This window comes from Desmodus rotundus, chromosome X (genome assembly GCF_022682495.2).
Source record: "Desmodus rotundus isolate HL8 chromosome X, HLdesRot8A.1, whole genome shotgun sequence".
NCBI classification, from domain to species: Eukaryota; Metazoa; Chordata; class Mammalia; order Chiroptera; family Phyllostomidae; genus Desmodus; species Desmodus rotundus.
The window spans coordinates 66,766,709-66,783,000 of record NC_071400.1 but is presented as its reverse complement, the minus strand read 5'-3'; the positions used below and the strand labels follow the sequence as shown (position 1 = coordinate 66,783,000).

Sequence of the window (16,292 nt, the reverse complement as noted above, 5' to 3'; positions counted from 1 at the left end):
CCAACTGGGTGTCTCACAATTCAGTTCAATCCTGACACCAGAGTTACCTCAGAGCCCACTGGTTAAGGGTCCAGTCCCACAAGACTGCTTCTCCCACCCCAAATGCCAATTGCAAGTCCCTGTACTTCTGACCAACTGGCTATAAATCCAAGTTTCACATGACCCCTCCTCAAGTTCAGTCATTTGCTAGAATAGCTCATAGAATTCAGGAAAACACTTATGTTTACTGGGGCATTAAATAATAAAGAATGTGATAAAGGATAGAGATGAACAGCCAAATGAAGAGATACATAGGACGATATCTGGAAAGGTCCCAAGCACAAGAGCTTCTGTCACATGAGGTTGTGTCACTCTCCCAGCACGTAGATGTGTTCACCAACATGGAAGCTCCCTGAGCCCCATACTATTCACATTTCATCGAGGCTTCATCACATAGGCATGATCCATCACTAACTCCATTCCCAGCTCCTGTTCCTTCTCCAGAGAATGGAGGGTGAAGCTGAAAGTTCTAAGCTTGTAATCATGCTTTGGTCTTTCTGGTGAATAGCCTCCATCCAGGAGCCATTCATGAGCCACCCAGAGTTGCCTCATTAAAACAAAAGATGCTTCTAGTGTTCTTTCCATGTAGGAAGTTACAAGGGTTTTAGGTGCTCTGTGCCAGCAACAGGAGAAGAGGCCAACATATGTATTTTCTATTATTTCACACCAGGCTTCATTCTCCTGGTGAGGAGGGATATGGGCTCAGAGCCCATATGGGTTATGCTGAAATGAAATAGACAACTATGGTCTATTTCTCACTCATGCTACTTGTCCATCTCAGCTGAACTAGGGCTCTTCACATTATCAACATCCTCATGCCAGGACCCAGGGACACAGAGCAGCCAAACAGGTGGCATAGCAGAGAAAAAAAAAGAGTGTGGCTAAGCATGAACTGGCTCATCAAATGGCAAAGTCTGACCACAAGTACGAGACTGTGCAGTCCTCTGATGAGAAGAGAGAGCTAGGTTATTTGTAAATGTTCCAAAATCAGCCAAAGGGGCAATAAAAAATAAATAAATAAAATCAGCCACAAGGAGGTTTTGGCATAATAAAAGAGAATGTGAGTTCTAGCCAAGATGGAGGCATAGGTAGAAACACTTCACCTCCTCACACAACCAAAAGAAGGACAACAACCAATTTAAAAACAATAAACAACTGCAACTGCCAGAATAGCAGACTGCATGGAACTCTGACAACCAATGAGTTAAAGAAACATTCATCCACACTGGTAGAAGGGGTGGAGAAGGGCAGCAGGACAAGTGGAGAGGACCCACAGCAAGGCCACAGACTGTATGAGCGAGGAGGGGCTGGCTCATGGGGAAACTAAGGACTCAAAACATCTAGATGTAAAATACTGTGGGGGCTGCAAAGGCAAGAGAAACTCCCAGTCTCACAGGAGAGTTCGTTGGAAACTGGAGCTAGAACAGAGGGAGTGAGCGGCATTGTTCCCTCTCTAACCCCTCTCCCACAGACAGTGCCACAAAGCAGCAAAGATGGTTGCATCGCCCTGGTGAATAGCTAAGGCTCTGCCCCCTTACAACTTCACAGGTGTACCAAGACAAAGAAATATGGCCCAAGTGAAAGAACAGATCAAAACTCCAGAAAAGGGAGAACCAAGATGGTGGCGTAGGTGGACACACTGCGCCTCCTCACACAACCAGAACTGACAGAAAAGCGAATGGCAAGGAAGTCTGACACCAAGTAGATAAAAAAGAAACATACATCCAGACTGATAGGAGGGGCGGAGACGGGCACCGGGGTGGAGAGGACTCGAGTGGCCGTGGCAGGACGGAGACTGGCGGAGTCTCGGGGCAGGCAGTCAAACCACTAGCAGACCCTGCGGCCCCACATTCGCGCACAGATAAACCAGGATGAACGCAGGGAGCGAAGCAGACCGCGTAACCCAGGGCTCCAGCGCAGGGAAATAAAGCCTCATACCTCTGATTGAAAACGCCCATGGGGGTTGGGGCGGCAGCAGGAGAGACTCCCAGCCTCACAGGAGAGGTCGTTGGAGAGACCCACAGGGGCCTAGAGTGTGCACAAGCCCACCCACTTGGGAACCAGCACCAGAGGGGCCCAATTTGATTGTGGGTAGCAGAGGGAGTGACTGAAAACCGGTGGAGACTGGAGTGGGCGCCATTGCTCCCTCTCGGCCCCTCCCCCACGTACAGCTTCACAGTGCAGCAACCAGCATTACCCCGCCCCACCCCTTTAAGTAACAGATGCGCCAAGACAAAAAAAAAAAAAGGCCCAAAATGACAGAACACTTCAAAGCTCCAGAAAAAATACAGTTAAGCAAGGAAGAGATAGCCAACCTATTGGATGCACAGTTCAAAGCACTGGTTATCAATATGCTCACAGACTTGGTTGAATCTGTTCGAAAACTAGATGAAAAAATGAAGCCTATGCTAAGAGAAACAAAGGAAAATGTACAGGGAACCAATAGTGATGCGAAGGAAACTGGGACTCAAATCAACGGTGTGGACCAGAAGGAAGAAAGAAACATCCAACCAGAAAAGAATGAAGAAAACAAGAATTCGGAAAAATGAGGAGAGGCTTAGGAACCTCCAGGACATCTTGAAACGTTCCAACATCCGAATTATAGGGGTGCCAGAAGGAGAAGAAGAAGAACAAAAAATTGAAAACTTATTTGAACAAATAATGAAGGAGAACTTCCCCAGTCTGGCGAAGGAAATAGACTTCCGGGAAGTCCAGGAAGCTCAGAGAGTCCCAAAGAAGCTGGACCCAAGGAGGAACACACCAAGGCACATCATAATGACATTACCCAAGATTACACAGAAGGAGAGAATCTTAGAAGCAGCAAGAGAAAAGGAGACAGTTACCTACAAAGGTCTTCCCATAAGACTGTCAGCTGATTTCTCAAAAGAGACCTTACAGGCAAGAAGGGACTGGCAAGAAGTATTCCAAGTCATGAAAGGCAAGGGCCTACATCAAAGATTACTGTATCCAGCAAAGCTATCATTTACAATGGAAGGGCAGATAAAGTGCTTCTCAGATAAGGTCCAGTTAAAGGAGTTCATCAGCACCAAGCCATTATTATATGAAATGTTAAAGGGACTTACCTAAGAAAAAGAAGATAAAAAATAGGAACAGTAAAAATGACAGCAAACTCACAGTTATTAACAACCACACCTAAAACCAAAACAAAAGAAAACTAAGCAAACAACTAGAACAGAAACAGAATCACAGAAATAGAGATCACATGGAGGGTTATCAATAGGGGATTGGGAGGGGGAGAGAGGGGGGAAAGGTACAGAGAATAAATAGCATAAATGATAGGTGGAAAATAGACAGGGGGAGGGTAAGAATAGTGTAGGAAATGTAGAAGCCAAAGAACTTATAAGTATGACCCATGAACATGAACTATAGGGAGGGAATGTGGGAGGGAGGGGGTGGGCAGGATGGAGTTGAGTGAAGGGGCGGAAATGGGACAACTGTAATAGCATAATCAATAAACATATCAAAAAAAATTATACACTACCAAAAAAAAAAAGAACTCCAGAAAAAGAGCTAAGTGACAGGGACATAGCCAACCTATCTGATGCAGAGATCAAAACACTGGTAATCAGGATGCTCACAAAGTTGATTGAACTCGGTCGCAAAATGAAGGAAGAAATGGAGGCTACCCAAAGTGAAATAAAGCAAAATACACAGGGAACCAACAGTGAAGGGAAGGAAACTGGGACTCGAATCCACGATTTGGAACAAAAGGAAGAAAGAAACATTCAACTGGAACAGAATGAAGAAACAAGAATTCAGAAAAATGAGGAGAGGCTTAGGAATCTCTGGGACAGCTTTAAGCACTCCAACATCTGAATCATAGGGCTGCCAGAAAGAGAAGAGGAAAAGCAAGAAATTGAAAAATTATTTGAACAAATAATGAAGGAAAACTTCCCCAGTCTGGCAAAGGAAATAGACTTCCAGGAAGTCCAGGAAGCCCAGAGAATTCCAACGAAATTGGACCCAAGGAGGAACACACCAAGGCACATCATCATTAAGTTACCCAAGACTAAAGATAAGGAGAGAATCTTGAAAGCAGTAAGAGGAAAGGAGAGAGTTACTTACAAAGGAGTTCCCATAAGACTGTCAGCTGATTTCTCAAAAGAAACCTTGCAGGCAAGAAGGGGCTGGAAAGAGGCATTCAAAATCCTGAAAGGTAAGGGCCTACATCCAAGATTACTGTATCCAGCAAAGCTATCATTTACAATGGAAGGACAGATAAAGTGCTTCTCAGATAAGGTCAAGTTAAAGGAGTTCATCATCACCAAGCCCTTATATGAAATGTTGAAAGGACTTATCTAAGAAAAAGAAGATCAAAACTATGAGTAGTATAATGACAACAAACTGACAACTATCAACAACTGGACCTAAAAAACAAAAACAAAAACTAAGCAAACAACTAGAACAGGAACAGAAACACAGAAATGGAGATCACATGGAGGGTTATCAGTGGGGAGGGGTTGGGGGAGAATGGGGGAAAAGGTACAGGGAATAACAAGCATAACTGGTAGGTACAAAACAGACAGGGGTAGGTTAAGAATAGTATGGGAAATAGAGAAGCCAAAGAACTTGTATTTACAACCCATGGACATGAAATAAGGGGGAGGGGAATGCTGGAGGGTAGGGGGTACAGGGCAGAGGGGGGATAAAGGGGAGAAAAAAACTGGGACGAGTGTAATAGCATAATCAATAAAATATACTTTAAAAAAAGAAAAGAAACTTGGAAGCCACCAATGTTCAATACTTGTCTGCAACTCAGAGAAGAGCACACTGTGTGACAGGACCAGAGGGCTTGAGTGTGGTACAAGCCCTATCAGCCTGTACACCCACCTGTGAGTCCATTGTGAACCACTGGGCCTCGCAGCTTCTGTTGAGTTCCTGGATGGGAAGGCTCAGGGTGCTCTTACTGTCCACTGCTGTATCATTACAACCCACAGCATGACCAAGCTGGAACTTCTTATAAATGACCTGAGGGATGGAGAGAGGGTGGGAAGGTGAGGTTACAGGGAAGACTGTGTCCCAAAGTCCCAAACTTTCTCCACTTTTTCCAGTCCTACTCTCTCAGACTCACCAAAATGAGGAAAAACAGCATATAGGTCAGGGAAAGACCACTGGTATACCCCAGGTAGCCTAAAAGGGTCAATAACACAGATATTCAAAAATCCAGGGGACCCCCTACAGCAAATATTAAACCCCCAGTCTGGCCTCCAAGACCCCTTACCCCAATTATGCCACACCTTTTCATAAGCTTTTACTTCTACCTGGACCAGCCTCCCCTCCATAGCAAACTCCTGTTTATCTGTTAAAACCCACATCAGCCCTGGCTGGTATAGCTCAGTGGATGGAGTGCCGGCCTGTGAACCAAGGGGTTGCCGGTTCAATTCCTGGTCAGGACACATGCCTGGGTTGTGGGCTAGGTCCCCAGCAGGGGGTGCCCAGGAGGCAGCCACACATTGATGTTTCTCTCCTCTTGCCCCCTCTCTAAGGATGAATAAATAAAATCTTTAAAAAAAAAACCCACATCAAACAAGCTCTCCCCTGCTATTCCACAGTCCTTGAAAATGGGTATTCTCTCAGTCCGTCTCCCATTCTCTAACCTCACTATCCAATGACCAACTCAGGAAGCTTCTTACCGAAGTGTCTCATGAGGGCCAGTGGCAGGATGATTAACACTCTGATGAGGAGGAGGAGGAAGTTGCTCGTCAAGAACCAGTTTCTAGGGAGACAGGCAAACATAGTGACTAGCTGCCTGCCAAAGAAAACTACCAGGCAGACACTCACAGAAGATAGTCAGACAGACAGAGTTCTGCCCAATATCAGTAGAGATGAGCCAACAGTTCAGCTGTGAGAAATCATTCAGGTGGTTACAGTGATGGCACAACAAGAGTTACAGAAGTAGCCAGACTGATTATCAGACAATCAGTCAGACACTTTCAGAAGAATATATTTGAGAACACAAGCACAGCTAGACAAAACAGTGCTGTCAGACTCACAAATGGACATACAACCTAATGGAAAAACAATACCCCAAGTCAGTCAGACTCAAATAATCCAATACAAGGTGCCAGGCACAGAGTGAGCCATGATCCTGGTGTCTGACGGGTAAAACAACAGTCTGATGATCTGGCTGGCAGGCAGGCAATGATGCGGAGTTAGACAAAAAGTCAGAAATGCGCATGGGTGGCTGTTTGAACAGCTCAAGTTTTGTTGAAGACCTGAAAGGAGCTGGGCCCATTTGACCACATGGCCAAAAACAGAAACAGCGGCCATATGGATCAGCCAGCTAGCCACAATATTGAAACCAAGCTGAAAGAAACAGTGGGATCTATACAGATATTGGAGGGAGGTACCCAGGCAAGATATTTAGTACAGAATCAGCTGAACAACTGCTCATGTATTCAAAAGAATTTTATTGAGTACCTACTATGTTCCAGGCATTCACACACTCTCTTTCTGCCTCATACACAAAGTTACACACGAATAAATCAACAAAGCATCATTGGCCATACATACAGTGGGAGCTAATTATAATTAGACACTGATGGGTGCATAGACTGTCACCTACCTGGATGGTTTCAGAGTCAAACCACAAATCTAACAAGACACACAGAGTCAACCATCATATACAAATGACTGAACAGGTTCAGCCACCACATGGATCCAGAATCAAAAATGCTGTCATGTGGATGCATACTCAGAACAACAATCAAACATACATGGTTGGAAAAACACAGAGGATATATACAGTCATAGTTGAGGATCACACACACAGCCAGAGAGAATTTGCCAGAAAAATGGTCACTAAATTTCTATAATCACATAGATGGAGTCTACTGGCACATACAGTTGGAACGAAATCACATATACATAGCTGGCATGACAGTACACAGCACACACACACACACACACACACACCACTGGAGACAGTGACCACACACTTATAGCGAGACAGACTCAGCCAGCCTAATGGACCCAGAATCAAACAGAATCTTCCAGATAGGGGAAAGTAAACAAATGTCAAACACACATGGTTGAAATCACAGTATACAGGCACAGTTGTAGTTGGCTCTCATACAGCTGATAAGAGAACCTGCCAGTACAACAGTAACAAAGGCAAACCCACAGACGGAGTTTAGAGCTACTAGAGAGTAGTCACATGCTCAGCATCAGAGTACACAGGACATATCAGCCACCAGATGGAATCAGCCAGAATAAGTCACAGAAATCAATACACATGGTCTACTGGACTCCTATAGTCAGAGCTACAGGCACACAGGAAACACAGTCTGACTAAAGTGGACTGCCCAACAGTCTCAAAACAGAACATTTGGGAGACAGAGTTGAAGACAACTGCCAGACCTGACAGGCAGTCAATGACCTGTGAACCAGAGCCAAGGGGTGTTGCTCACTCACCCCTCAGGGTCCATGCACAGTAATCCACCAATAACCAGGGGGAGTTCAGATTTGATGATGAACAGGTAACTGGACATGTTTGGTGCGGGTGGAGGGAGGTGTAAGCAAAAGGATTCCCCTTGTCCTCCTACCCCATCTTCTCCAGCCCAGCCAGGGAAGCCCACCTCACCGCACCCCCTTCCCCCAAGATGACCCTCATCTCCCAGACTTCTCTCCCCCAACATTGTGCAGACAGACGACTATAGCCACCACTACCCTCCCCACAGGCCCCAGCGCCTTCTGTCCCAGCTGCTCCTAGGATCGGACACTTGTAGCGAGGCAGGGGACAGGAAGGAACAAGTTGTGGGTCCAGGAAGCCACAGGTTGTGGGTCTAGGAAGCCAGACCAGGATTGAGGTCAGGGTCAGAGGGTCTGAGGACTGGGGAGTTGGGACTTGAAGTAATTAGGTCTGATTGATGGGGGCTGGGGGTGAGGGTTAAGCAGTTAAGATTGTGCTTGGGGGTAGAACTGTGAGGTGGGATCTGTGGCCAGGAACTGTGGCCAGGCAAAAGGCTGGAGGTGGGCTGGAGGTGGGTAGTGGGGGTCTTGGGAGCAAATCACATATACGTAGTCTGAGACCATGGTGGGAGTGAAGTCTGAGATCTGGGGCATTGGGAACTTGGAAGCTGGGCCTGAGAACTGGGTCTTGGGGCTGTACAGCTAGCTTCCATGGTTGGGGGTGGCTAGAAACTGAGTGGTGGAATGTAGTGGTCTGGAGGTGGAGAGGGTCTGAACAACAGAATTTATGGCCTGGATAATGGGTGAGGGGTGGAGATTGGGAATTGGGGATCTGGGGTCCAGATGAGGTCTGAGGTCCAGGGCACAGTCTAGAGTCTAGACTGCAGGGAGTTAAGTGTTGGGTCTGGAGTCCTGGGTCCAGGATCTGGAGTCAGAGTTGTATGTCCAGAGTCTGGGGTTTAGGTTGAAATCTGGGGTCTCAGATCAGGAGAGTGAGTCTGGGGTCCGAGTTGAGCTCTGTGACTCACCTACAACACCAGCACAGGTCAGCAGGAGATGGAGTATGAAGACAGAAGAGCAATACACAGCAACAGGGCCCTGAGGCAGATGTCACAATTTGAACTTGGCCCCCCAGGCCTCCCACCTGCCCCCAAACACCCCTGCTCCCCAGGCCACCCAGGACTCACAAGATGAAGAGGACCCTATGTGGGCCATGGCATAAGCCAACCCCAGGATGCCACTGTCCGTGATGGCATTTCTGAGGTTGAACACTGTGTCTTCTGTGGGTAAGGAACAAGGCCCAGGCACTCATGGGGTGGGAGGCCAGGTAAGGATACCAATGCTGGGGCCTGGGAAAGACTGGGGCAGGAGGAAGCCCAGGAAGGACCAGAGGAGAAATAAAGAAGTTAGCAAAGAAAAGGAGTTGAAGATTGGAAGAAGCTGGGAAAGGGAGAGCCAGGAAGGGGAAAACTAGGAGAAATTTTGGAAGGGAGCATCTATAAGTAGAGAGGAACGGAAGAGGGTAGAGCACAAAGGAAAACAACTGGGGAGGGGAGTAGCTGGAAATGAGGAGCAGCTGGGAAGAAGTAGTAGCCAGGAAGAGGGATGAGTAGGGAAGGAGATGAGCTAGACAAGGTGCATCTGGGACAGATCCTGTGCACTCACATCCATGAACTGGGCTGGCTTCCTCCCAGGAGCAGGACTATGGCTGGGCAGAAAGCCCTGGCGTTCCTGCCTGTAGCTGGAGAGGGCAGAGAAATTGGGGCTGATAAGAGGGTAATCCTGATCCCCTGACCTCAACCCCTTGGGCCCTGACTCACCGCACAGCACCCACAGTTAGGGCTCCATTCATCTTTGGATCTGAAGGGGTAGGGGTTCAGATAAAGACAGGTAGAGAAACACAAACAGAGATGAGGTGAGGGGAACAGGAACAGAGGGATGACAGAGAGATAAATGGAAAGAAGCAAAGGTGAGTGAGAGGCTGAGAGAGGTAGATATGGAAGAGAGAAAAGGGCGTCAGAAGGATAACACCAACAGTTAGTCGGAGAGACATGGAGGGATAAATAGAGGGGAGAGACAGAAATAAAGAGAGAGACCAGCCCCACAGCAGATGAGATGGCCATTTGGAGCTGCAATAACCTCTCTTCCCAGACCCTAGACTCTGTCTTTTTGCTGTCTCTTTCCTTCCCAGGTCTTCCAGGTCAGCACACTGCCCCCCACCCCCAATTTCCTCCACCCTCACCGTGTGGCCAGGCCTTGCTTGTTGCTGGGACACCTGTCGGCAGACTGCCCCACCTCTCATAATGCCCCCTACCCCCCTCCTTCCCTCCTGGGCCCCAAGTCAAGCCCAGAGGTGATGCAACCTGTAGATCAATGAATCGACTGGGCGAGGGGTGGGGACGTGCTTGGAGACCCCAGCCCTGCCACTGCAAACTCTACCTGTCATAACCCTGAATATCCTCACTACAAGTCAGAGACAATTCCCCAACTGAGTCCCCTTCCAGGGACAGAAGTGACCCAGGAATGCTCCCCTTAATCCCCCTTTTAGGGACCAAGGGTATTTTCTAGGTCCCCTGTCAAGTCTTAAACTCCTTTTGGCAGAAGTAGCTGTGGACACTTCCAGACTTGAGATCCTTCCTGGATTTGGGGTGTCTCAGGAATCTGGCCTGAGCCCTAAATACCCTCCCGAGGATAAGCTGTCTCTGAGATTTTCATCAGAAGTCCCCTCCAGGACTTGATGCGTTTCCAGGGTGACGGGGGTGTCTGTTTGATCCCCAGGCCAGCCTACAGTTTCTGTTTCTGGGTGGAATGTCTCTGAAAAAAAACCCATCCCAGAGCTCACTTCCTGCAAATGCAATAGCCCAGAAATCCCCATTCCAGGCCCCCATCGTTGCTAAAACTGCCTCCAGGAGACCCCCACCCTTAATTCCCTTTCTGGGATGTGGAGTACTCTTATGGAGCCCCATCCTCAGCCGTGAGCACTCTCTAAGGACTCCTACCCACTCCTAAATTCACTTCCTGGGTGCAAGGTACCAGAGGACTCCCCCTCCCATTCAATTCTCCACTAGTGCTAAAAAGACCTCCAGAAATCCCTCAAACCCCCTCCTAGGACCCTCACTCGTGCCTTGGAGTCTCCAAACCCCCCACTATGGCCTGTATCCCCTCCTCACCTCCTTACTCCTCTGAGCTCCTTAAGTGGCAGGATTCAGACTAAGGCTGGAGGACCCCAGAGCCGCAGGGCTCTGGCTCACTGGCCCCTGGCCCCGCCCTGCCCCGCCCAGCGGCCAATTAGCAGCTGAGGTGCTTGCTCAGGGACTAATCAGAGCAGCCCCGGCCCCATCTGGCCCGCGGGTTTTTTGTTTTTGTTTTTGTGTTTTCTGGGAAGACGTTTTAGTTATAATTCATTTTCCCTCCTTCTGCCTCTGGCGTTGGGTGGGGCCTGTTCACACCCTAACTGAGGAGCTCCACTGTCTGTAGGTCTACCTGTCTTATATGGGGCGGGGGTGAGGGGGGGAGGATCCTGTCCACTTCCATCCAGGTATGTAACAGCATGTCTTTCTGAGGCAAAGAATGCATCTCCTGCAGGGAATCAGGTGAGATGGACTTGGGGTTCTGGCCCAGATCTACTGGGCTGCTTGAGGCCCAAGTGGACAAGAGCCCTCTGTCTGGGCCCCTCCACCTACCCGCCCACCCCCCACCCCCCACAGGGAACACAGAATTCCCAGAAAGGCCAAGGGCTGGCTGGGATTCAAAGTTAACTTAGATGCCCCCACCCCACCTGCAGTTGGAGGAGGGCAAGGGATAGGGCATTTACTTCAACACTGAAGGAGAGAGACTCCCCCACACTCAGGGATGACAGCTCCGTCCAGGGGCTCAGAGATGGAGGCAGACTCCCATCACCTAGAGAGATACAAACTTTTTTAAGATGTTTAAAATTTATTTAAGAGAGAGAGAGAGAGAGAGAAAAACAACATCGATTTTTTGTTGTTGTTGTTCCACCCATCCATGTATTCATGGTTGCTTCTTGTATGTGCCCTAACCAGGGACTGAACCCACAACCCTGGAGTATCGAGACAGTGCTCCAACCCACTGAGCTACCCTGCCAGGGCCAGAGACACAAAACTGCATGCACACTCACAGCCACATACACAGAATACATGCTGACAGATATGAATACACATAGACTGAACATGGAGAGCCCACGCCCATGGTAGTCACATACAGCCACATGGAGTGACTTAGTCTTAACAGACATCATCACCCACAGCCTTAGACCACACCCAGACAGCATAGAGTGGCACAAGGATAGGCTCACCTGGAGCCACTTGAGATTCATGGACATCATCGCCCGTGGACTCACAGGCACGCCCATGGACTCACAGCCACACTCAAGAGAACCAAAAGGCAAATCACACACAGGCTCACAGCTTCACACAATGTACACAAACAAATCTGATTTTGAAACTGGTTCAGACACCAGCGTTCGAGCTGCCTGTCACACCAAACCCAATAAGCAATGATAGTGATTGAATTTTTATGGGTGCTTTATTCAGATGGCTGGTGATCTGAGAGGATGGTGGGCTCATACCCTAACAGACCATCTTCCCTTCTCTTTCCAGGCCAGACTTTTTATAACGGGGAATAAACAAGGTGCGTGAGGGCTTTCAGATTCAGGAAGGATTGGGTGAAAGAAACCAACATTCCTGTCCTGGGCGGTTAGCTGTTCCCTGGGGGGCGGGGGGGGGGGGGGTCGTCTGTCTCTCCCTGGAACAAGACAATGGCCCGGATGCCTCCAGTTGTCCCCAGGCGGTGATCTTTAGCAGTGCCCCAGGAGGTCGGCTGTTTTCCCAAGAGCCAGGACAGGCCTTATCTGTAGTTTCTGAAATAAAAGCTTTAACGTATGCATTACTTGTGAGGCTTATAACTTTTTACCTTAAACTAAAACTTTCCAACTCTTGAGTCCCCTATCAATTTCACACAGCCAACAATACCATGCACAGGCTCAGTTTCTGCCACGCAAACTTCAGGGTTTAGAGGGCCCCGGAGGCCAAAGTCCAGATTCAGGCTCTATAATGATCTGTGTGGATATGAACTCATGTGTGGACTTGTGAGCATATGTGACCACATCCAGCTCTAGCCACAGAGAGAAGTACTCACAGCAGACAGGATTGTAAAGACAGAGAAGCCACAGGCACAGACACGCACCAACTGCCTTCAAGCAGATGGCTGCACACAGCCATGTACACATACAACTATTCACCAATCAAGTCAAGAAGAAACAGGTGGGGAGTGCATAGACGGGGGCACAACCAGGAAAACCAGAGTACAGAGAGTACTCTCCCTATTGTTAAAGGAAATCCAGAAAATACACCTAAAGCTGCCTGAAGAAGAAAAGGGAAACAGATAATATACATACAATGACACCAAAAGAAACACCCAGAGGGCACACATACCTACAGCCGCTCACCAAGGACAGAAGCACAGTGGCAGAGAAGAAAGACACGTACATAGGTGACACACAGAGAAGAGAAAGAGAAACACATGAATCACCCACAAGCACTACAAAGCAAACACATGAACATTCAAAGAACACACACACAGAGCCCGGTGTAGATGAGTTGCCCAAGCAGACAGTACCGACACAGAGATAACCAAAAAGGAAACACGAATTGGACAGACAGCCATAGACACAAGACACAACTGGGTTAGTTACACAGGAAGATACATGTGGAGCTCCGATATGTATGTTTGTGGCCAAGAACATGTGTAGGCAGATGAGATGCATTTGGGGTATTCACACACACACTCCCCTGTTTATCCTGACCTACTCTGATATCTCTCTCCTCTGATATTCCTCCTCCCCGCCCCCCAGAGCCATTACACATCTGTGCTACAGGCAAGCCAGGGAAAGAGACACCTGTCAGCAGAGGCCTTGGCTCGGATGACTAAGGGGGCAGGGAGCTAGGGAGCTGTCTAGATTTCAAGAAAAGTCTGAAGTGCCCTGTCCAAAGAACTAGCGTACTTGGACAAAGAAACACATACCCCCATCCACCACCTCTGGATAACAACTTTCTGCTTTGATCACTCCCTTCCCCTCCCTACCCTCCCCTTCTCTCCCAGGGCCTTCCCCACCCTCCAACATTGTCCAGCACAGGGCCACCAGGCATACAGCATGTGCTCCATAAATGCTACTTATCAGGTGTCATATTATCATCATTATTTTGTTTATTTCTGCCAAGTGAACTCTTCTAGGGCACGCACTAACCCTCATCCAGCTCTGCACCCCATAGCTCAGCTAAATTGCAAGGCACTGAAAATAGCAGTTGCTCAACACATGCTGGTAGGAGGAAAAATAAAAGGAAAGTGAAATCTGGCGGTGGGGGGCAGGAAACCTGCTTTGGAAGTAACATATCTTTAAGCTTGACCTAGGTACTGAAGTTGTGTCAGGGATAATAATACTTTATTAGTTCATCACAGTAGGGCCCTTTCTCAGGGTCATTTAAAGCTTTTGATGGTTCAAGAAAGCAGACCCTTGGGTGACATTTGGAATTCCTATTGAGTCTCTTAAAAGTCAGTTTGGGTTCTTGTCAGTTCTTCCAAGCAGACCCCTGCTTTTCATCAAAACTCAGCAGTCTTCAGGGGAGGGAGCCACAGAGCAAAGCGGTTAACAGCAAAAGCTTTCCCAGTTCTGCCCCTTTCTAGCTGTGTGGCCAGGAGCCAGTTCTGAAACCTGACAGTTTCAGCTTCCCCCAGGGCGTGATGATGCCTAGGGCCATTGGTAAGGTTGAATGAATACAGGTAAATCACTTAGAACAATTCTTGACACACAGTAATTGCTCAATAACATATCGAGTTGGCCAAAAAGTCCATTATGGTGTTTTCCTTAAATTAAAAACATATTTTTCATTTTTACCAATAACTTTATTGATTTGGATATTTTGAGTCTGTCGGCTATCTCCCACAGACTCAATCTCTATTGAGATTGTTCTCAATGTCTCAGTTTGATCGCCATCAACTTCAAATGGTCTACCAAACCGTGGAGCATTATCAAGCGAGAAATCTCCAGCACAAAACTTTGCAAACCATTTTTGACACATTCGATCAGCCACAGCACGTTCTCCATACACTGCACAAATCTTTTTTTGCATTTCAGTTGCGTTGTTACCTTTCTTGAAATAATAAAACATGATATGCTGAAAATGTTGCATATTTTCTTTCATCTTCAATATTAAAATGGCTACACAAAATTTCACCAATTTAGATAAGTTTTTTTAAATGCACACTGAGCCCTAGGCTGGTGTGGCTCAGTGGGTTGAGTGCTGTCCTGTGAACCAATGAGCCACTGGTTTGATTCCCAGACAGGGCATGTGCCCGTGTTGCTGGGCCAGGTCCCCAGTAGGGGGAGCATGAGAGGCAACCACACACTGATGTTTCTCTCCCTCTCTTTCGCCCTCCCCTCCCCTCTAAAATTAAATAAATACAATCTTTTTTAAAATACCATTTATTTAGTGGCTAGGCATTGGTGGTTCAGTGGTTGAAAAAAATACCATTTATTTAAAAACAAATAAATGCACGCTGATATGACAGCTGTCACGATACAATTTAACAAAACTGTTTCAAATGAAGTTGAAGAAAACTAAGCACTACTTAGAGCCATCTTCTGGAAAAAGCCAAATGAACTTTTTGGCCAATGCAATATTTGTGAAAGAAATTAATGAATTCTACTCTGCTGTGAAAAGCAGCCCCTCACTGGCTACATTTAGGATTCTAATCTCCCCTTTTATGCAAGCCCCCCACTGAGTAACTTCAGTCTCTCAAAGCCACCCTGACTCAAAGCAAGGCTTGTCCCCTGCACCTGGACCACCTGTGTCTTTCCCTCAAGCGGTAAGATGCTCTCCCATACAGAGCTGGCCTGGCAGCTTCCCCCTCCTTCACATCTTCAGGAGACCAAGGAGAGGACACCTTTATACTCAGTGGGGTGTCAGGCGGGAGCTGCAGCCTGACACCTTACTTCAGGAAGAGCATGGGGAGTTCAGAGCCTGGTTCCTTCCTTCAACCCCCTGGCCCTGCTGGAGGAAGCAAGTTTCTTTGCAAAAAATTAAATATCCCCTTTGTGAGAGGCAAGAAAACAGGACGCAGCAAGCGTCCCACAAGGTGCACATGGGTCTCTAATGCCTGGCACGCCCTCTTCTCAGTAGAGCAGTGGCTGGTGGCTGGAACCCTTGCTTTCTCACACTTGCTCACTTTCGCAGGCAGTTGTGTTCCCACCACCCCCGTGAGGCCCTTGGGCTCCCCTTGACAAGCTCTTGTTGCTTCCTCCCTGGGTCTCAGGAAGACCAGGGGGTGTCTCTCCATGTCTGTGTATGCCTGTCATCTGTCTACACCTCCCAGGGCCCCACATAAAAGCAGAACGCACCACTGAGAAAAGAATGAAGGAAAGGAGCAACAAAGAGTGGATTTGTCACCGGGCAGGGGACCTGGCCCTGAGTGGGTCTGCCCAATGCCAGCCAGTAGGGTTCTTGACTTTGTGTAGGAAAGACTTTGCAACACGAGTCCAGGTGACTACGAGGGAATATTTATTAAAGCTGGGGACAGTAAAACAAGGAAGGGCTCAGCATAGAAAAAGCAACAGGAGAGCCTAGGCTGGGCTGCCTTAGCTCACTGGCAAGTCAAAGAAAAGGGGGCCTTGGGGACAGGTTTAAGGGGTTAGCCTGGGAATACCTGCTGCTGCTCATTGCTCCCCTGGTTGCAAGTCTTATGGGGTTCCTTAGAGTTTAGCAGATGTGTGCCTGCGGAGGAAGGAGTGGAGGAAGTAGAGGGGG

At 47.9% G+C, this 16,292-nt stretch overlaps 1 protein-coding gene across 1 annotated transcript; it reads right to left on the bottom strand.

The window, feature by feature from the left end:
- Positions 1–414: 414 nt before the first annotated feature.
- On the bottom strand, positions 415–10,358 carry SLC38A5 (solute carrier family 38 member 5). Its single transcript, XM_024579980.2, is given in 12 exon segments — positions 415–720; positions 4,891–5,028; positions 5,132–5,190; positions 5,694–5,776; positions 7,474–7,551; positions 7,688–7,780; positions 8,495–8,531; positions 8,534–8,568; positions 8,672–8,750; positions 9,132–9,211; positions 9,291–9,330; positions 10,313–10,358. Coding segments are annotated over 12 exon segments (1,074 nt in total).
- Positions 10,359–16,292: the final 5,934 nt, after the last annotated feature.